This window comes from Crotalus tigris, unplaced genomic scaffold (assembly GCF_016545835.1).
Source record: "Crotalus tigris isolate CLP2741 ecotype Arizona unplaced genomic scaffold, ASM1654583v1 scf7180000024432.2438137, whole genome shotgun sequence".
NCBI classification, from domain to species: Eukaryota; Metazoa; Chordata; class Lepidosauria; order Squamata; family Viperidae; genus Crotalus; species Crotalus tigris.
Window position 1 is genome coordinate 1307936 of NW_024100599.1, and position 23354 is coordinate 1331289.

Here is a 23354-nt window from a genome sequence, read left to right on the forward strand (position 1 = left end):
AGCAAGGAGAAGACAAAACACTTCCAGGGCAGTTACGGATATTTAGAAAGAGAATATTGATACCTTCTGATTTCCTAAATTTTGATCATTTCAAAAAAGCAGCAATCCCCATCTACTAAACGAGATGAAGATGAAGAAAATTATTGTTCGTAAAAGTGCCCCCAAAATATAACAAGTACTGAGGAATTTGCAAGGGAGTTGGTGCATTGTGGAGGAGAACTGCTAATTTTTAGGATGGTTATTTGATTGCTTGTGTGGAGATATGTAGTTTTTTGGCTGCGGAGATGTTTGCTTCTTTGCTGAGCAGATGGTCTGAGCTCATCACCAGGATAACAAATAGAAACATAAATTTTTCAAAGGAGGAGAACTGGGAGAGAGGAAATTTGATTTACCTCCAGAGATTAAGCTTCAAAGGAAACCAGGACTTCACATCTCTAAATATATAATACAAGAGGGTTCTTTTAGATGCATATAATCTAAGAGCTATAAGGGAAACTAACTAATCCAACCTGATTTTGCCGGAAAGCAGGAACCCAAAGAGGCGCACAATCTCTGGCAGAAAAAGAGAATGATAATAATGAAGAATGCAGTTAATCAGTCATCTAGTAAAAGGAGCCCAAGACAAAAGCAAATTATCAACTCAACAGGAATTTCTTCAGATATTTTCAAAATTGAAAACCAGCAGCTGATGAGTTAGATGACAAAGGGGTTGAGAAGACTGCATAGAAATGATAAGAATGATGTGCATTTGCACTATAAATTAGATATAAGGTAATTATCCAAGCCAATGCTGACTTTATCTCAGAGTGAATCAGAAGAACTAAAGCAAACTGCAGGAGCAGGAGGACAGCTTGAAATAAAAAAATATCCCCTACTTGAAGGGGAGAGGAGAATTAAAGGCAAATGCAGATGTCTGCATTTGCCTCTAATTCTCCTCTCCCCTTCAAGTAGAGAGTAGAAAAGGAACTCATCAAGGAGAGAGAAAAGAGTAAAGGAGGGGAGAAGGAAGTAGGAAGGTTGGAGGAGAAGAGGAGAAGTGGGGAGAAAGGGGAGCAGAGTGGTGAAGGAAAGAGAAGAGAGGAAGAAGAGGGAAGCAGGGAAGAGAAGAAAGGGAGAAAGAAGGTAGAGAAGAAGGAATGTGGATACAGTGAAAGGGGAAATGGGCGAGCAACACCAAAAGTCATGTGTATGTATTTATTTCATTTTATTAAAAGTATCTTATATATGAATATAAAAAGAATGTATGTTAACATCTGATAAATATCACGGTATATGTATGGGGGAGAATTTGGAAAAATAAAAATAATTTAAAAAAAAAGAAAAAAAGAAAAGGAACTCATCAAATTTGCAGATAATAGTATGCTGGCAGGAATAGTCAACACCCTGTACAATAGGCTCAAGATCCAGATGGATCTTGACAGACTTGAACACTGGGCCCTAACTAACAAAATAAAAATCATTGTAGAGAAAAGGAAGGACTTACACTTAGAAAAGAAAACCCCAAAGTACAGGTGCAGATTAGATGAAACCTGGCTTAATAGCAGTAACTGTGAGAAGGATCTCCTAGTGGACAATCAAATATGAGTCAGCAGTGTGCGGCAGCATCCAAAAAAGCCAATGCAATCCTAGGTTGCATACCATTCTATAAAGCCTTAGTAAGGCTACACTTGGAATACTGCATCCAGTTTTGGTCACCATACTATAAAAAGATGTTGAGACTAGAAAGAGTGCAGAGAAGAGCAAAAAAAGATGAATAGGGGACTGGAGGCTAAAACATACGAAGAATGGTTGCAGGAACTGGGCATGGCTAGACTAGTGAAGAGAAGGATCAGAGGTGGCCTTACAGCAGTAGTACAGTATTTCAGGGATTGTCACAGAGAGGAGGGTGCAATCTATTTTCCAGGCACCCAAAGACCAGACAAAAAACAAGGGATGGAAACTGATCAAGGAGAGATTCAACCTAGAAATAAGGAAAAAAATTTTGACATCGAGAACAATCAATCAATGGAACAGCTTGCCTTCAGAAGTTGTAGGTGCTTCATCACTGGAAGCTTTCAAGAAAAGACTGGGCAGCCACTTGTCAGAAGTGGTATAGGTAGGTCTCCTGCTTGAGCAGAGAGTTGGACTAGAAGACCAACAAGGTCCCTTGCAACTCTTATTATTGTTATTCTGTTATGCAAATTCAACAGAGAGATGCACAACTGCTGAGACACTGTAACTCCACATTTGAAAGACCTATGTCTCTTAAAATGGAGAACAGGCTGATCTGGCCTATGGAAAAAAGGCCCATTCACAAATTATGCCTAACTTCAGCCCAGCAAATGGAAAGATGTCCTTTTCTACAATTCTGTATAATCCCAGCTGAACCACAAATAAATTAGTTCAACCTAAATCACAGAAACTAATGGGAGACTACAAAGGTTCAGAGTTACTTCTGGAAAACGTGGAAAACCTCATATGGTAGGACCCTCAACTGCAAAAAAAAAAAAAAAAAAAAAGCCTTCTCAACCTTGGCAACTTTACATGTGTGGACTTCAACTCCCAGAATTCTCCAGCTAGCCAGAATTTTGGGAGTTGAAGTCCACACATATCGTAAAGTTGCCAAGATTGAGAAACACTGCTGGCCTATAGCAATAAAATCCTCCTTTGATTTACTTGTGTCACTGAAACTGCTTAACTGCTTTCTTTTCATCAGGTTTCTAGAGGCCAGATGACAGATGAATAGACTGAGGATTTTGATAGAGTGAACTAGCATGCTATTAAATCATTCCACTTCCTCTGGCTGTCAAAAAGTGCCATGAATTTCAGTCTGAAAACTTTATTTTTTTCAGCACAAGTAGTGCTTTTTTCCTACAAAAATGGCAATGTGTTAAAATGCTATTTTTGTTACTGAAGTGACAGAAGGATGCAAGGGTTAATATCTCTAGTATGATCTGTGATTCATTCTGTTTTGATAAAAAGAACAAGCACATAGACACAGCCATACTGCTTTCAAAGAAAAATACATGAGTCATTAGTAGACAGGAGGTTTTGCAATCTAGAAGTGCGCAAAGAAAAGACACATTTTTATGAACAAGATGTACTGGGCTAAGGTAAGTAAATTGTGAATAAAAGAAATGTGCAAGTAATTAAGGATGAGAAATAATAGGTTTCTACTGTTTCAAAAGAAATATTATTCCTATTAGAATTACGGTTTTTAATCCTGAAGTCTCAAAATGTTGCACCATTATTTTTTATTTATTATTAAACTTTTATGCCACTCATCTCGCCAAAGCACCATTTGAAAATTTCAGAATAAATATTTGAAAATAGAAGCACACATTTATCTTTAAATAAAACAATGTATCCACCTCCCTTAGACTCTGGGCTCTCTCTTCTTTTATTTCTTATGTCTCTTATATTCTGGCAGATTCCCCTATCTATGCCTGCCTTCTTCAGGTTCATCACATAATCTGCCTGTCTCATCCCATGCAAGATATTCTTCTTGAAAAATATTAAATTGAGAAAAAAAACATCGTTATTAAGGTAAGTCATTAAACGTGACCCAGCAGTTCTCATCTTTCAGGTGTCCACTGATAAAATTATAATGCCATCTTTCTAAATTTTGCATAGAGTACTTTGGAATAGGGTTCTGACTAAATTGAATTAAATAAATACGCATTCATCCAGGTTTTGTTATCAGCAAATAAGTTGTGCAGGGTTGTTGTTTTGTAATTTCAAAAATGTGAAATTGAAAATAGAAAAGTATATAAAACCATATTAAATATACAGTATATGGAAGTGATGTCTCTCTTAAGTTTCTTTTCTCTCTTTTACAAATTGGCTGCATTTGCACATTAACATTAATAAACAATGGCCTCCTGAATTAAGCCAAGTATCTGGGTTTGTACATCAGATAAAATACAAACCAGATTCATATTGTAGCAGAAACCAGCCAACTGCATTTTAGTCTAACAAGCTATACATCACTTGCCTTAGTCTTTTTAAACCTTATTTTATGAATTAATATTGCTTTGCCCCAGTTTTATAAAATATGTTTTTTGAATTATATTTAACTACTAGAAATTTTGGTAAAAACCTAGTGAGTTTTAACCAATTTTAATTTTCCAGTTTACAATGTGTGCCTCTAAAATGGTTTATGTCATTTGTGGATTATGCTAGCCCTATCAACATCCTAATGTCTAAGGTGCCTCCCATAGTGTAGTAAAATTTGGACAATAACTAATTACAGTATGTTTATATAAATTTTTGGCCTGCTTTTGGGATGATTACAAATTACAAAAATTAAGATTAGGAAATATTAAAACATCAACATTTGTTTCGTGCCTTGAGTGGATCTGAAATTACTATCTCTCTCTTTTTTTGTAATGAACTCATTTTGTTGAATTATCAAAAGCATGTGTGGGTTGAGTTTGTACATTGCAATCTAGCATAAGCTGAGTGGTAAGGGTTTTTTTTGAGGGGCCACTTCTCCCTAATTTCACCTAGCAGTCCCATTGGCTCTGGCTGAAGGGGCATATTGCAGGTGCCTAACATTAGAGGGTATCATCTGATTGGATCCAAGAAGAGGGCTTTTCTGCTACTATACCTACCATTTCCCCCAAGGTTGGGATGGTGTTCTGAAAAGGCCTAAAGACCTGTCTGGTCTTCACTATCTGGTCTGGGGATCAGATAGTGGTAGCCTTATAAATGGTTGTACTGTTCCTGAATTGACTGTGCTTATGCAATTGATTATACAGTGTTTGCCTTGTGTTAATGTTTCTAACCTTGTATGGTTATTTTTACTTTTTTTTAATATTGTGTTTTAATTTTATAAGCTGCCCAGAATTACATGAGATGGCATCTATCTAAATCAAATCAATAAATAAATTCAGTTACAGTGGCAATGGGTGCCCTGTTGGAAAGATCTGAAGCACTGGATTAAAGCAGAATTCCCTGGAGAAAATCAGTGTGGGTGCTAAGACTTGAAATGACTTAATAGCACATTATCGTCAACTTCAGTGCAAAGTTCACTTGAATCAAAGGGGTAAGAATAGCTTTTTCTAAAAAGAAAGACAATTCAGGAATTTAAGAGAAATAAGATCTCACTTTAGGTTTAAATACCGTAAACAGATTGTATATATCTTATTTCTTTAAAAGACTTCTTACTATGATTTCAGTTTTGTATTACCAAACATTGCAACATTTCCATTTTTGAAAGATCTGGAAGAGGTATGATTTATTTTGATCATTCAGGTTTGGACCACTTACTTTGGCCGCTTTGCTATTAAAAATAGACATTAAAAAGAGGCTCTTCGTTTATTTTCTAAAAGTAAATTGGGGCAGTAAATAAAGGTTATTTTTAAAGCTTTAAAAATTCATAATCTGCATCTTTAAAAATGCTAGGGCATTGGAAATTTAAAATACACTGGTAACTGTACAAACATGTAAACAGATAAGCAATTATGCGCAGGAATTGCTTTGTCTACTAAAATTTGCAATCCAGAATTGTCTAGAGACTCCTCTGGCACTAGTACGAGCAGCTATTTTTAAATAGAAACTACATTGGGCAGATATGTATGTCAGGGGGAAGGTAGTCATTCTACTTATGCCCCTAATATATCATTAGCAGAATGTTCCCTTTATAATATAAAAAAAACCCACAATTTTATTTATACGTAGTCAGAAATAAACACAACTTCTTTATTAGGTCACCTTGTCACTACTCAATTAGACTACTATAATGTATTCTACATGGGGCTGCCTTTAGAGGTCATTGCATTTTATCCAAAATGTAGTGGCCCATGTATTATCAGGCATTCAGCAGTCACAACCTATTAGATCCATGCTGCAGAATCCATGTTAGCTTCTTGTGCAACTTAAAGTTAGCCTATAATGTTCTTTATGGTTTGGCATCAAGGACCTGCAGGGCTACATGAGAATCGCTTACACTGATTTGAACTTGCCAGGAAAAGCAAGAAATGCGGAGTTCTCCTCCCTGAGGAGGTGTGGGCAACCAAGACACGAAAGGGCTGTTCTTTATGTTAAACTAACCCTGACTCTTGCTACTTTCCAAAAGCATTTAAAATCAACTCTTCTAGACAAGGCTGAAGCTTGATGCCTGCCTTCTGTTTTTCTTGGATTGGATTTTCTGGTTTATGTACTTTGTTTTCGGATGTTATTAGATTGTGGTTACATTTGTGAGATGGGTGGCAATATAAATTAAATACATAAATGTTTCAAAGTCGGTATTTTGTGAAACCAATAACAATCCTATGGGAGCATACTGGCATAGATGGAAGAAAAAATTAAAGTCTCTCAAGTCTAGTTGGTTCATTAACTTCCTGGACAAGTATAAGGAAGTAGTCCACCATTGCTTCATCCATACTGTGGATAACACCCTGAGCTTTTCTAGACATTTCCCAAGTCCCAACTGGGTTCAATCCTGCTTAACTTTCTAAAGTAAGTGATTATACTATGGGCTCAAATGTGATTTAAAAACAAAACACTGTTGTTTGAATAATCTGTAAGCAAATTCTGCTTATTTAAAGAGAAGACAGCAAAGCATACCCAAACATTTAAATTCATGTACAAAAAACTGGAGAGTGTTTTATTAAAACAGTTGAAATACACAAGTGTTATCCAGTTTGTAGATAAGATCTTATAAAGCCAATAAAGTATGAAAGTCAGTATAATTTAAAAACCTGATAGTTTTAAAAGTTGGACATTTTTTCTTTTAAAACTACCATTTTTCATAAGTTTCTGAAACACTATCAAAGAAACAGTACAACAAGAAAGTTTAAAGTAGTTCTCCATCAGATTAGGTGACACAACGTTCATTAGGTTAGCAGGAAATGACCTAATGATTCTAGTATAATCAGTATAAGATAGTATCCATATTTTCAGGCAAGGATAGGAAGTTACCTTTAAGTACTGAAACAAAATTAGCCCCAAGTCTCCCTACAAAGAAGACACAATTCAGTTTCTCCATCTCCACTGCTCTTCAAAGACAAATATAATACAAGATTCTGAAGTCATCAAAAATAACTTTACTATAAAATTTTGCTTTGACCTTTTATCAAATTTTACATAAGGAATAAAATTGCTAAACCTTTATCAAAACTGGCAAGATTGGGAAGAAAAACTAACACAAAAATTATGGCCTTTAATCCATGTCAGAATTATCTGTAGAAATTCAGAGCAGAGAAAAAAAATGGAACCTGTCTTGTTTGGGTTTTTTTCCCCCCTTTCCTACCCTACAGAGACACATAAAAGACCCCCCCCCAGACCAAATCTGAATATACCCTATTTTAACCTATTGGTTTGATGAGGCCAAGAGGTTTGTTTAGATAATCATTAGCAAGTGCACATGCCAGAATAAGCATACACATTTTTAAATTTTATTTCTTTTTTGAGGAAAAATGAATTATATCCCCAAGTTCTTCAGATCACACAGAATTGTGCCTTGAGTATTCTGGATACTTTGGCAGCAAAAGAAGTGAGATCTGAAACAGACTCTAAGTTCCTTGTTGAAAATGAAACAAAGGATAGGGTTGACTCCTGCCTGGGCAAAGGTCATCCAGACAGAGGTGGTCAAATAAATCTGGGGAATTGTGCTGGCCTTGATGAAGACACGTAAATAACAAGTCACAATGTAAGGAGACCAAAGAAGCAAGAATAGGAGGGTGATCATGTAAAACATCTTGCAAATCCTCTTCTCTGTTTTAAATTCCTCTAAGACCAGCAGTCTCTTGATCTGACTATGAGTAGTATTTTGTCGGATGCCCACCAAGGTAGGAGGGGTAGGACCCCGGCCAAAGCCAGCTGTCCAGTTAGCAGCTGCCTGACCAGTAGCTCCAGGTCCATGGAAAGTCCAGTTCTGGCTAATGGCTGGTACCAATTGGGCCGGCTTCATTTTGCGGTGGCTATGAATGAAGAAGAGGAGCTTGATGTAAACCAGGTGGGTGGCCACCATGACCGTGGCAAGCATGAGCATGAAACCCAGGGTGTCATTGGCCTTGACATAACGGTGCTCAAAGATGCACTGCTCCTCCTCACGGATGAACTTGTAAGTGCCGACGTCAAAGACAGGGGGGAAGGCCATGGCCAGGGAGAGCGTCCACACCATGAACACCACGGCCAAACAGGTCCAGCCAGTCATGCGCTTGGCATAGAAGCGGTGATGGGCAATGGCCATGTAGCGCGTCACCCCCACGCAGAAGAGCAGAAAGGCGGCGTGGAAGCAGAACAGCACCGACAGGAAAGCCAGCACTTTGCAACTGAGCAGCCCATGGGGCCAGAAGCCCGCCCCGCTGTGCACCGAAAGCATGACAAAGGGGAAGCAGGCCAGGGAGCGCAAGCCATCTGCCAGGCACAGGTCCAGGAGCAAGTAATAAGGGGCCCTGTGCAATTGGCGGTCCTTGAGGATGAGCCAAGCAAACAGCAGGTTGCCAGCAAGGCTGAGGCAAAGGATGAAGCCCAGGGAGGCCAGCTTCAGGCCAGAGGCGCCCAGGAGGCTGCCGGGGCTGGGTAGGTGGGGGCTGCTGCTGCTGCTGAACTCGCTGGAGTTCGCCATCTAGCAGGGCCGGCGACAGTCCCCTTCTCTCCCGACGCTCAGGCACAGCTATGGCGGGGGCGGGGTCGAGGCTGCTTCTTCAGCGGCCGCCGCCGACTCGCCCTGCCGGGCTCTTCTTCAGGCTTCAGCCGCTCCGGAGCCCCTTTTGGTGGCACCCATGTCCCTCAGCAGACCTCCTCGCGCCGGGGAGCGAGAGCCCGCCCGCTCTCCCTTCCTCGGCCTCGCTCCCAAACCGCAGCGCCGTCCTCCCGCACAGCAGCGACGAGCTCAGGCTGTGCGCAAGGCAGGCGCCCCCATTCCGGCATGGTAGGCTCGCTTTAGCGTAGCCGCCTTCTCCGGCACCCTCCGCGCCGCGGGCTTTCCCTTCCCCTCGGCAGCCCGGCTGGCTCGCGAGACTCCCGCTTAATCCGGGGGGCGGCCATGCTGAAACTTTAAAACGCCCCCCGGGGAGAAGGGAGCGGGCCAGGAAGGCTGGAGGAAGAGGAGCCGCTCCCGCGCGTCTCCATTCCCCGGACCAGGGCGCGCGGTTGTCACCGCCGCCGTTCTTTCACTATTGTGTCTTCCTCTTGGCGGTACCTTCTGCTCGCTTTTGGCCGTCACCCCCAGAAGGATTCCGCGGAAAGGCTGGGCTCGCCGCCGCCGCCTCCTCCTCCAGCTGCTGGCCGCGGTCTTCCCAGACGGCACCCAGCGAAGGGCGAGCACGCCCCGGCAGCTTGCGCGCGGGGAGCCCCAGGTCAGCTTCCAGCGCAGCCACCTGGTCTTAGTGGCTGCAGCTGCACTTCCGGTGGGCATGCTTCTCCGGGGACGATGGAGGGAGGGACAGGCTGAGCCTGCGCAAAAGGGGACCAGGGTCGGTCAGCGGCAAGCGTCGCTTCTTTCATTGCGGATTTCGGTCAGAGAACGCGTTACCCCGCTGAATTCATGGGAGGCTCAGTGCTGAGCATCCGAGCCTCGCCTGCCTGCTTGCCTGCCAAAATCCATCTACCCAGCCATCAGCATCCCCACAGATCAGGGCAGTACAGCTAATGGCGAGGCACAGATGATCTTCAAAAACAAACCGAGGTTCCTGACAATAAACACACATAGTAAGTCACAACAGTGCCAAAATGATGTCATTGGGATCATGATTTCATTGTACAAAGGATGCCATAGCGTGCAAGTTTGCAACAAAATGCCACGGCTGGGTGATTTCCTCCTTCCCAAACATCACTAAGGTCCTGGGCCAGTTGCTGCCAGTGACCCTTCGTTTCCGGGCAATTTGCCCTTTAAAGGGCTATTCGCTCATCCTTTTTTCTGCACGAAATAAGCCTCCTCTGACTTGGCCGTATTCTCCCTTTCCCTCAAATATCAACGAGAATGAAAATAAGTGCCAATCAGCATGCCGCAAAAGGAAAGGGGTGGGCCAACTGCTTTCTTGAAGCTGGTTGGTTGGCTCCTCCTCTCACTTTGCAGTTTGCTGGGACTCAAGTTCTCATTCTCGGCTTCCTTGATCTGCTAGGGAAAAGATGAGCTATAAATGCAGTAAACAAACAAAGTAAATGCTAGGTTCATAGTTCAGCCATGTTTGAAAGACCACAGATCTATCTCTCCTGGTTAATATCTCTCATTTAACTGGAGAATTCACTGCATGACTCCAGGCTGGTTGCTTGCTGGTCAATTTATTTCTTATGATACAGGTACAGGTAATTCTTTACATAGGACTACAACTGAGCCAAAAATTTCTGTTGCTAAACAAGACAATTATTAAGTGAGTTTTGCCCCATTTTTTATCTTCCTGGCCACAGTTGCTAAGCGAATCACTGCATTTGTTAAGCAAATTAAGCAGTCATTAAGTGAATCTGACTGCCCCCCCTTGACTTTGCTTGTTAGAAGCCAGCTGGGAAGGTTACAAACGGTGATCACATGATCCCCGGACAGTGCAACTCTCATAAATATATGTCAGTTGCCAAGCATCCAAATTTAGGTCGTGTACAGTAATTATGGTGTGATGCAATGGTCATACGTGTGAAAGTCAGTCATAAGTCACTTTTTTCAGTGCCACTATAATTTTGAACGTCCACTAAACAAATGGTTGTAAGTCAAGGATTATCTGTAGTGCTCCCAAAATATGCTTAAGAGGAGAGTGGAATTGTATATATAACTTTCTGTGCCAACCTTGAGCCGGTGAGATTTGAACCGCTGACCTGCTGAACACAGTCAGCTAAAGTGGCCTGCAGTACTGCACTCTAACTGCTGCGCCACCTCAGCTCTTAGCTTGGAGTCAGAGCTACTTCTGCTCCCTTTGAAAAGTTTCCAGAAAAGTGGTCACATTTGGTGTTTTGCAACCTAAACCAACAAATAGGTGACACCTTAAAGCAGGGGTCTTCAAACTTGACCTTTTTATGACTTGTGCACTTCAACTCCCAGAATTCCTTAGCCAGGTACACTAGCTGAGGAATTCTGGGAGTTGAAGTCCATAAGCCATAAAAGGGCCAAGTTTGAAAACCCCTGTCTTAAAGCTTAATAAATTAGTTATTATCTTAAATTTGTGTGAAATGTTATTTACATGAAAGAAGCTTGTGCAAAAATAAAAATTAATAAGGAACTACAGCATATTTTGCTGTTCCTGCATCTTTCAGTGAAGCAGTCGACGTGATGTGCCGGTGCCTGGAAGATGTGAGGGTCTGGATGGGGGTGAACAGGCTTAGACTCAACCCTGACAAGACCGAGTGGCTCTGGGTCTTGCCTCCCAAAGGCCAACTGGATGGTCCATCTTTAGTCCTGGGAGGGGCAAATTTACCTCCCTCAGTGCAGGCACACAACTAAATCTGGAACAACATCTATCAGTTGCGGCCAGGGGGACCTTTGCACAGGTTCGCTTAGTGCACCAGTTGCGGCCTTATTTGGACCGGGAGGCTTTACTCACAGTCACTCATGCCCTTGTCACCTCAAGACTGGATTACTGTAACACGCTCTACATGGGGCTACCCTTGAAGGGCGTTCGGAGGCTGCAGTTGGTTCAGAACGCAGCCGCGAGAGCGATTGTGGGCGCGCCAAGGTACGCCCACGTGTCACCTATCCTCCGCGAGCTGCACTGGCTTCCTGTGGGTCTCCGGACGCAATTCAAGGTGTTGGTTATCACCTTCAAAGCCCTTCATGGCATAGGGCCAGGTTACTTACAGGACCGCATTCTGCCGCACAGCTCCCAGAGACCGGTGAGGTCCCATAGATTGGGCCTCCTTCAGGTCCCGTCGGCCAGACAATGTCGGCTGGCGGGCCCTCGGGGAAGGGCCTTTTTTGTGGTGGCTCCGACCTGGTGAATCAACTTCCCCCCGAGGTTCGAACTACTCCCACCCTGTCGGCCTTTAAGAAAGCCGTTAAAACTTTCCTATTCCGGCAGGCCTGGGGCTGATGTCCCTGGGGGGCCAGGATATGATCGGACTCGCGGTATGACTGTATTATTTTATTGTTTTATGATTGTTTTAACTTTGTACGCCACCCTGAGTCCTTTGGGATTGGGCGGCATATAAATATTTGAAAATAAATAAATAAATTTGCTGAGAGGAAAGACTTCAGACTTGACTTTTTATCAAATCTTAAACTCCGTAATTAATAAAATTGCTTTAACTTAATCAAAATGGGCATGATTAACACAAACTTAAGGTCTTTTAATCTATGACAGACCAAACTATAGGTAGTCCTCAACTTACAACAGCTTATTTAGTGATCACTCAAAGTTACAACAAAACTGAAAAAAGTGACTTATGACCATTTTTCACACTTACGACCAATGCAGCATTCCTGTGGTCACATGATCAAAATTCATACGCTTGGCAACTGATTCATATTTATGACGGTTGCAGTGTCCTGGGGTGTGTGATCACCTTTTGCAACCTTCTAACAAGCAAAGTCAATGGGGAAGCCAGATTCACTTAACAACCATGTTACTAGCTTAACAATTACAGTGATTCACTTAACCATTGTGTCAAGAAAGGTTGTACAATAGGCCAAAATTCACTTAACAAATGTCTCACCTTGCAATAGAAATTTTGGGCTCAATTGTGGTTGTAAGTCAAGGACTACCTGTATAGAAAATGTACTTGTCTAACTAGTGCCACAAATTGTACTGCTTCAAAACTATACGGAGGCAGAATTTCAGCAATGAATCCTTTTGCAATATGATTGAAGAGCCGGTGTCTATGGTTTATTTTAGAAATCTAAGCAGGGTGAGAGAAACTCTCTGAGAGTTGAGCTTGATTTGAAGCAGATTTTACTATGGCTCCTTATATTACAATCTGCATCATTGCAAAAGGAAGGCCACAGTTCATTGACAGCACACATCTTTGTATTACAAAGATCCAAGTCCCTCATGCTTATAAGTTGCGTTGAAATATTCCTTACCTAAAATCTTGGTGAATCATTCCCATTTCCCAAGAATAAATACTGAATTACATAGAATATAAATATACTGAATTACATAGAATATAAAAGGAGTTTTTTGACATTACATCTTTTAATCTTCAAGACAGAACTCAAGGGCTAAGAAGTGCTTTCTATTACAGAAACAGAAGAAAGTAGTAGTAGTAGTAGTAGTAGTAGTAGTAGTAGTAGTAGTAGTAGTAGTAGTAGTAGTAATAAAGTTGGAAGGGACCTTGGAAGTCTTCTAGTCCAACCCCCTGCTCAGGCAGGAAACCCTATATCATTTCTGACAAACGGTTGTCCAGTCTCTTCTTAAAAACTTCCAGTGTTGGAGCATTCACAACTTCTGGAGGCAGGTTATTCCACTGATTCATTGTTTTAACTGTCAGGACATTTCTCCTTAGTTCTAGGTTGCTTCTCTCCTTGATTAGTTTCCATCCATTGCTTCTTGTCTTGCCTTCAGGTGCTTTAGAGAATAGCTTGACTCCCTCTTCTTTGTGGCAACCCCTGCGATATTGGAACACTGCTATCAGGTCACCCCTAATCCTTCTCTTCATTAAACTAGTCAAATCCAATTTCAACAACTGTTCTTTAAATGTTTTAGCCTCCAGCCTCCTAATCATCTTTGTTTGTCTTCTCTGTATTCTTGCTAGAGTCTCAACATCTTTTTTACATTGTGGTGACCAATACTGGATGCAGTATTCCAAGTGTGGCCTTACCAAGTGGTATTAACATTTCATGTGATCTTGATTCTATCCCTCTGTTAATGAAGCATAGCACTATGTTGGCTATTTTGGCCGTTGCAGCACACTGCTGGCTCATATTTAAGTGATTGTCCACTAGGACAATCTACCACCTATACTGTACCTCTGCATTTGGTTTTTCTTGCCTAAATGTAGAACCTTACTTTTTTCACCATTGATTTCATTTTGTTAGATAGCGCCAATGTTCAAGTCTGTCAAGATCCTTCTGTATCTTAAGCCTATTTTCTGGCTATTCCTGCCAGTTTGGTGTCCTCTGCAAATTTGATGAGTTCCCCATCTATCCCCTTGTCCAAATCATGAAGATGTTGAAGAGCACTGGGCCTATAATAGAGCCCTGGGGCACCCCACTACACACTTCCCTCCATGTGGATGTAGTTCCATTGAGGACCACATGCTGAGTACAACCAGGTAACCAGTTACGAATCCATCTGGTGGTGATGCTGTCTAACCCACATTTTTCTATATCTGTTTAATAGAGCATTTCCACAGAACAGTATTCTAATCTTTGGAAAAGCCAAGTAAGAAAAAGTTTTAAAAATTCTACCACCACTTAAGATAAATTAATAACCACATAAATACCTTGACATTTTGACCACCATAAATATTGACAGAGCTGATAACATAATTATTGCTCCCTTTTTGTTGCATATATTAAAGATCGATGTTACTGTATGTAATAGACTAACTTGAGTGTTTTAAATTTGTTTTTAAAAAATTATAGCAGTAATAATTTTTAAAAAAATCATTAAAAAAAACAGTACAAGTCAGTGTAGACCTGGGCTGGAAAGCTAACCTCCTAGTTGTCATTCTCTCCATTTCTATTTCAAAGAATGCTTATGAGACTTAATTATGAACCAGGAGCATTCTTGTAAATGAAAATTGTTTTACGAATTCGCAATTTGCTGTATCTTTGCAAGATCTGTTTATTAATGCCTATAATATAATGTAGTTGGAGAAAATCTCCTGGCTAACAGTCTAGCAGCCTTCTCCCTTCTCAGTCACTGTTTCCACTCAGTCAGGACACACTTTGATAGTCTCCAAATTGCCTTTCTTAAGAGTTGGAAATATGACACATAATGTTTCTGTCAGGCAAGATCCCAGTCACTGTACCAGCAAGATTTTGTAATCACTTTCGCACACAGGATGAAAATCATGCTATAGTATAGTTAGTATAATACATTATTCCATCTTTGATCATCTTCTGAATTTTCCTGTTTATAGTTTATCTTGTACATGCATAACAGACATCCTTAAGGACAGCCATGTTATTAACAACTGCAGTGATTCACTTAACAACTGTGGCAAGAAAGGTTGTAAAATGGGGTGAAATTCACTTAACAACTGTCTCGCTTAGCAACAGAAATTTTAGGCTCAGTTGTGGTTGTAAGTCAAGGACTGCCTGTATAAGATGAGCAGCTATATAAATGTTTTAAATAAATAAATAAATTAGTGGAGGTGAGCATTTAAAGATCACTTTATCCTTTGTTTCAAAAGTGTTTTTTTATTTATTTTAGATTTATTACACCAGGAAGTAGGTTCACAAGACAACAAATATAAACCAGGATCAATTTTCTGTTACAGAAAAAAATACATAGTAATTGGGCAAATTTAAAGAGAATAGGAGAGTAACATTCTTCCAGTTTCAAAGTACTTTTCTATTACAAATGCTCTGTTAAATAACCCATTTTCAGTATCTCAATCATAGAACTAATATTTAACTGGTGATCAATTATATTTATTTAATGTTAGTGAAGTCGTTTTCCAAAACCAGGATAAATTCTAGATTTGTTCAATTCAGAATTAGTTCATCTCATAACATAATCAATTAAGATTAAGCAAAATTCTGACATCATGTTTGTAATTCAAACATTAATTCAGTGGTTCTCAACCTGTGGATCGGGACCCCATTTGGGGTCGAACGACCATTTCACGAGGGTCGCCAAATAACTCAGTCCGCCATTTTTTCCCCCTTTTCCTTAGCTGTGCTACTCCCTTTTATTCTATTGGCTTTTGAAAGCCAATAGAATAGACTCTCTTGAATAGAGTCTAATTCTATTGGCTTTCAAAAGCCAATAGGAATTGTCCAGGCTGTCTCTGCCCTGCTGAGCCCGCCAAAAGTCCCATTCTGCAAACGGTGCTGCACCAGTTGAGTAGTCCTCGACTTACGACCGGTTGAGTAGTCCTCGACTTACGACCGGTTGGGGGGGGGGTCGCGGCATTAAAAAGGTTGAGAACCACTGCATTAATTGGACACCATGGTTGCTATTCAGATTTCAATCTTTGTCACTTCCAATCCATATGCCAAACTATTTGAAGGCACTCGATAATTTGAATCATGTTGAATTGTAGTGGTAAACTCTTTTCATTTCCAAAACAATTCCCCTATTGTAGTTTAAGATAGACATTATTTCACTAAATGGTGTTTATAAATGGATCATTTAAATGGTTCATTCTTAAGTAGCAACACAGGACTGCATATTAATTCACTATACAGCCAGCTTTACCTTTGAATGTATTTTGATAACCATTCAGGTTTTTTCTGGTTATTGCATCTTAGTTTGGATATCTTAAAAAACTGGTTATTTACTAGCCTGCACTAGAATCCTCTTCTTTCATTGCTGCTCTCCTTCAACAGTTTTCTTAAATTTTGAGTAACCCACAGGCCCTTTCTACATGCTTATTTTAACAGCTTTAAAAATCACTGGCTTGTGTTCCTAAAAGCAACACAGTGAAGCTAATGAGCTTGGGGAGATACTAATACGTAGTAAACTTCTCAATCCAGTTGTAATTAGCATTCAGGAGATCACCGTTTCTTTGCTCTAAAGCTACTGTATTATTTGACTCAAGTTGTGTTTTTTTTAAAATCCCCTCCAGAGGTGAACATTTTATATCTTGTAATTAAGTAAGTGCTTCATTACCTTATACATGTGTAGAACACCAGACTGGAAGCATCTTACAGCTGTACTTAAGTATATCATAGGAAAGTAGATTTTTTCCATTCTTTCCCCATGGTCTATCTCACATATTATTAAGGTCCGAAGAGTCTGAATATAAATTAAAAAAGGATGGCTCACATTGTAAAATATAGATCTGTTTATCGTTTGATGAAAAGAAAATTGTCCTTTTTCAGAGTTTCTGTCTTTCTGCAACTTTACTGCTGATTGTTTTATATTATGGGCCCTCCTGATATATAAAAGGAATATAGGTCAACAAGAACAAAATTTGGTTTTTTTTATTTCATAAACAGTGTAATCCAACATGCAATATTGAAATTACTAATGTGAGTTCTGTGGCTGTAGAAATCTATTTAACAAACAGATCAATAAATAGTCACTGTCAAAAAATAATTGACCTCTTTGATTCCATAAGTGTATCATCTTTGGCTGCAATAATTGGAACCAAGTGTTTTCTATTCATTGGTTTAGCTGCACATTGCTGTAAACAAATGTTGGCCTATTTCTTCATGGTTAACTGTTTCAGTTTAGCAACATCTGAGAGCTTTCTAGCACAAACTACTTTTTTAAGGTCTTACCACTATATTTCGATGGTATTTAGGTCTGGATTTCAACTTTATTGCTTGAAAACTTCAAATCTGTTGCTCTTCATTCTGTTAGACCATGGGTCGGCAATCTTAAACACTCAAAGAGCCATTTGGACCCATTTCCCACAGAAAAGAAAACACTGGGAGCCACAAAACCCGTGCCCACGAGAGGGGGGGCTTGATTAAGAGTTTAATTAAAAAGAAATAAAGGCTGCTGTGCATGAGTTCTCTGTTCCCCCCTCCCTTTCTCTCTCTCTCCCCCCCCCCCCGTCTCTCCATCTCTCCGATCTTCTGCTCACCTGGCAAGCTGGCCTCACGCTGTTCTCCGACAAGCTGACACACATTCTTATTGGACTGGCTCTCTGCCCTTGGTCTGCCAGTCCTCTTCCCCCACTAAATAAGTAAAAGTGTGTGTGTGTGTGTGTGTGTGAGAGAGAGAGAGAGAGAGAGAGATGCTTTCTGCTGCTTCCTGCGGAAATGCAGCAAAGCAGGAGCCCTGCCCAATAAGCTTGTCAGCTTGATGGAGAACAGCATGAGGCCACTCTCTTTTTTATATACACACACACACACACACACACACACAGAGAGAGAGAGAGAGAGAGAGAGAGAGAGAGAGAGAGAGAAGGGAAGCACAAGTGCTCTCTCTGTCTCTGTCTCTCTCTCTCTCTGCAAATGGCAGAGGAAGACTGGGAGCCGCAGTAGAAGGCTCAAAGAGCCACATGCGGCTGCAGGGCCACGGGTTGCCAACCTATGTGTTAGATGATTGGGATCACCGTCCATTGTCTGAACCACTTCAGATTCAGCTTAAGTTGATGTACAAGTAGACTGATTTTTTTTCCCCTGTGACGTTCTCTGATAAAAAGGCAGAAGTTATGGTTCCTTCAATGATGGCAAGTTATACAGAGTCTTGAAGCAACTAAATATCCCCAAATCATGACATTGTTACCTTCGTGCTTGACAATTGATATGAGGTTCTTGCAGAATTCAAAGCTTTGTTTCTGCCAAATGTAATGATACCATGTCACTTGAAATGTCCTACGTTTGACTCATCTGCTTATATAAAATTCCTCCACCTGTCTGAATGTTTATCTACGTGCATTTTGGAAAATTTAACACAAACATGAGTGTTCTTGCTTCTTCTTGCTATTCTCTTCCAATTTTTATCTATTGAGTGCTTTTTTGATGACACAGTCATGAACACTGTTTTTAGGAAAGAATAGCCTCCAGATTTCTGGATGTTGTACTTGGATTCTTTGTAACATCCTGGACAATTTGATGCTGCACTTGTGGGACAATTTTGACTACTATTGGAAAGATGCATATTATTCCAATTTTTTTTCATTTCAAATTTATGACTGATTATGGATTAGTAGAGCTCTAAAACCTTAGAAATAGTGCTGTAACCTTTTCCAGGCTGATAGCATCATGAGCTTTTTGATAGAACCCTTCAGAAATATATTTTTAGCAGGCATGATCACTCTGTGAAATCTACAGGGTGATTACTGAGAAGTGGAAGCCAATGTTTGTGAGTAATAGATAAGACATAATTGCCTCTACTTCTCCGTTTAAATGAAGGGGGACACATCGGAACACATATTTGATTACTCTTTATGAAATAAATGAAAACCTTCAAAATTAGTGTTGTCTGCTCGCTCATTCCCTTTATGTATAAGTAGAGCTGAAATGACTCTGATAAACATTCATTGACAGAGATGGATGAATTCAGAAAGTCAGATAAAGTACTTTTTTCACAAAAGTGTACATTTTATTTTCCTTTCCCACAGGTTTTTTTAAAAAGCGATATGATGGAAAAGAAAACATAGTTTGAAAGTAAAATGAAGCACTTACTTTACATATAGAAAGTTCTAGAGCCAATATGTCCTTAGCATATTGAGTTAAAAGAGTTAAAGATGAAGTGTTTCTAAATTGATAAAACAGGATCTTTATATATCAGATATATAAAATTCCTTCATTGAAGTACAGATTACATTCATAGACTAAATGGATTCATCAGCTCTGGGAGCATTTAAGTGCTAGGCAACTACTTATCAATATGACATATGAAGTAAGGAAGAAAAAAGGCATAGCCAGAGAGGCATGGATGGGAGTGAAATACATACACAATACATACACAATCATATACAAAAGATGTTAAGAGTTTGGCCAAGTCTTGGCTATTTCCTTTCTACCGGCCCAACCGGGACTGTAAAGCAATTGAGGAGGAAAATATGATAAAGAAGACTGCTTCTTAATCTTGGACATTTTGCAAAATTCAGTTTTATCATTTGCAAAAATGTATTTGTGTGAAATGAGCATGATATACAGTTCATACTTTATGTAAGCTTACATGTAATAACAGTTGCTATTTATCTGACAAAGTAGATAGCAATTTTAGGGCTTGTAATCTACTATTCTGAAATCTGATTTACAATTGTTTCAAGCAATGTATATTTTTGATGGAAGCCACAGCAGGCAGGAATGTTCACATTCAAAAAATGTTAAAGCTCCCTCTAATGGTCAATTGGTGCTCTAGTAGTCCATATTCTAAAATTTCCTTTGCTTGGTAGAGCTTTACATATTGGTATGTTTGGGGAGAAAAGGAGAATCCAAAAATTGGGCCTGCAAAGATAAAACTTAGCAACATTGAGCAGAGTAGTGAAGTGTATAATAATCATCTCTCAGGGGAAAAAACAATGTAGAGCCTACAATCTTGGTAAGGAACAGTTTCAGAGATTAGCAGATACTAATTAGCAGATATTAGCTCTATATGAAAATAATTCATTATATCCCCACTCTGCATACAGCATCTTCTCTTTCACATATAGGGTTCCCTCAGCTACCTGAATTTACATCCTTAAAATTTAACCACAATGCAGTTCAGTTGGCAGGAGACCTAAGATCACCTCCTGGTTTTAGCAAACAAGCCAACAGTATTCCAGGTGTGGTCTTACTAGGGCAGTGGTTCTCAACCTGTGGGTCGGGACCCCATTTGGGGTCGAACAACCATTTCACGGGGGTCGCCAAACAAGGCTGTCCGCCATTTCCCCCCCCCTTTTCTTTGGCCACGCCCCTGGCACCCGGTGATGTATAAGTGGTTGGGGGTCACCACAATATGGGGAACTGTATTATGGGGTCGCGGCATTAGAAAGGTTGGGAACCACTGTACTAGGGTTTTATAAAGCGGTATTAATATTTTGCGAAATCTTGATTCTGTGCCTCTATTTATACAACCCAGGATTGTATTAGCTTTTTTTGGCTACTGCTGCACACTGCTGGCTCATAGTCAAGTGATCGTTCATTAGGACTCCAAGATTCCTGTCACAATTACTGTTTTTGAGACAGGTCTCGCTTAATCTGTACTTATACCTTTGATTTTTCTTGACTAAATGTAAAACTTTGCTTTTTACCACATTAAAATTCATTTTGTTGGATAAGGCCCATTTTTCATGTTTGTCAAGATCCTTTTGGATTCTGAGCTTGTCTTTTGGGTATTGGCTATTCCTGCCAGTTTAGTATCATCTGCAAATTTGGTGAGTTCCCCATCTATTCCTAATCTAAATCATTTATGAAGATATTGAAGAGTACTGAACCTAAGAAGGAGCATTGTAGTACCCCACTGCTTACTTCTCTCCATGTGGATGTAGTGCCATTGAGGACTACTCGTTGATTATGGTTTGTCAGCCAGCTACAAATCCATCTGGTGGTGATGTTGTCTACCCCACCTTTTTCTAGCTTACTAAGCAGCAGGTTGTGGTCTACTCTGTCAAATGCCTTACTGAAATCTAAGTATACTATGTCCACAGCATTTCCCTGGTCTACTAATTTAGTCACTTTATCAAAGAATGAAATAAGATTGGTTTGGCATGATCTGTTGTTAACAAACCTGTGCTGGCTACTAGTTATAATTTTGTTTGTTTCTAGTTCACAGATCTGTTTTTGGATTATCTTTTCCAGGATCTTCCCAGGTATTGATGTTAGATTGATTGGTCTGTAGTTTCCTAGGTCTGTTTTTTTCCCTTTCTTGAAGGTGGGAACATCAGCCCTTTCCCAATCCTCAGGTACTTCCCTGGTGCAATAAGGATTTTTGAAAGATATGGTGCAATATCTGAGATAACATCTCCCAGGTCCTTCATGTATGTAATCTGTCGGATCCCAGTGATTTATATTTGTCAAGGTCAGATAGGTGTTCTCTTACCATTTTCTTGTTTGTTTTAATTTTTGTTTCTAGTTTTTCTTTTGCCGTGGTTTTTTGGGTATGTTGGGCTATAATTTCTGATACAAAGAGTGAGTTAAGCAACTCTGCTTTCTCTCTGTTGCCTGTTACTTCCCTGCCATCTTCTCTCTTTAGTGGGCCTACAGTTTCCTTGACTTTTTTCTTGTTATTAATAATTAAGCCATACTACTTCAGACAACTTATCCATCCTGGTTTGGAACATACTAGGGTGGATGTTCAAATTGTTGATGAGGATTGCTTACAGTGATTAAAATCACATGGTACTGTGTTTTTTAAAAAAGAAAACATGAAGGCAAATATACATGTCCCAGGATCCAATCTGGGTTGGTCTCATTGCAGTAGAGAGAAATTCCCTAAGAATGGGTTCCAGCAGTGAGTCCAAAAGCTGGGAAGACTAAACCTGTGGTCCCAGTGACTGACCCAGATTGGTTCCAGCAAAGAAAACATGGTTCCCAGAAAGAATAGAGTGATATAATCTGTTTAGCAGGATTCTGATCATGGGTTATTGTAGCATGGAAGATATATTTCATACACCATCTTTTAAGGCTTTAAGTATTTTGTTAAATAGGAGATAGTTCTGATTAAATGGATTGTGATCCTTCTCTGATAATTAAATTAATAACAATGAATAAATCTGTCCTAATTATATAACTGTTTGTGTGCTCCTTATATGTGCCAAATTTCAAAAACAGGACCAGTGGGCAACACTAGAAATACAATAGATATATTGGAACACAATTTTCTAGAAACACTATTAAATTAGTATGACCTTTTAATGCAAGAACAGGGGATGATTAACCCAAAATAGCAAAATGTTTGAAATGTGATCCTGATGAACTCTGTTACCTTTCCTTAGAATCTTAAGGATAATAAAATAAATCCAGCAGGATATAAATTCTTGGATTTACTTTATAAATTAATGTATCAAATCTAGAATGGCTTTCAGCCCAGGGTTTTGTTTAGCAATTACACCTATATATCAACAAACGGGATGAGCATAAAGTAACTTATCTCCTCTGCCAAGAAAGGAAAAATTCAAATGCTGAGGTCATTTTGAAAGGCTGTAATGCTAATCAGTTAATTTCCTCCCAACTTATTGGGCCTGAAGCCAATAGGAAGTTTAAAGTTTACAACGAACATTTACTTGAAGTAGATTTATTGAATTAAAAAAAAAATGAGATGATCCATAAGTTTGGCACAGAAAATCACTGTCACTTTACATTCAAGTCATCTGGCAGTATTTACCAAAAGTTGATTAATGCTGACTCAAGTTCTCCAGATGTTTTAAGTTACTATCAACATATAGCCTAACAGTTAAGCTAGCTGATCCACAGCAGAGTTACTGTTTTGATGGGGAATGCAAAATAGCGTGTTGTATGGTTAGGAGTGAAGCAAGAAGAAAGAATTTTGGCACTAATTTCCAATAAAATCCATGGAAAATATTATATCCCAGGAAATTTACTAAAAATGAAAACTGTTGATGGAAAACCATTTTGATAACATCAGGGGTTTTTTTTAAAGTTCTTATTAATGTTTACTGTAAGATAAGATGCAAATACAAAACTTGAGAAAATATAAAAGAAAAGAAGAAAAATGAAAAAAGAAGTAAAAAAGGAAAAAGTGACTTCTATTTTTTCAGTGCAGTACAATAGTAAAAAAAAAATTACAGCCTCAACCTTTAGCTTTACATTTCTAAATATTTTAAGCCATTGCTATAACAACACAATCATTCTAATCATCAAAACCTAAAATTAGAATTTTATTTTTTTTCAGTTTCAGTTTCCAAATACAAAATCCAGAAGTGGTTTCCAAATGGAAACAAAGCTAAATAAATTCTTCTTTTAATTAAAACAGTTTTGCACT

The 23354-nt window shown here is 39.6% G+C and overlaps 1 protein-coding gene across 1 annotated transcript; it reads right to left on the reverse strand.

Annotated features, from left to right (window-relative positions):
• Nucleotides 1-6562: 6562 nt before the first annotated feature.
• LOC120302433 (probable G-protein coupled receptor 173) lies at nucleotides 6563-9510 on the reverse strand. The gene has a single exon (XM_039330839.1). The coding sequence runs from the start codon at nucleotides 8552-8554 to the stop codon at nucleotides 7406-7408; it is 1149 nt and encodes a 382-aa protein (XP_039186773.1). The 5' UTR covers nucleotides 8555-9510; the 3' UTR covers nucleotides 6563-7405.
• Between the last annotated feature and the right edge of the window lie 13844 nt (nucleotides 9511-23354).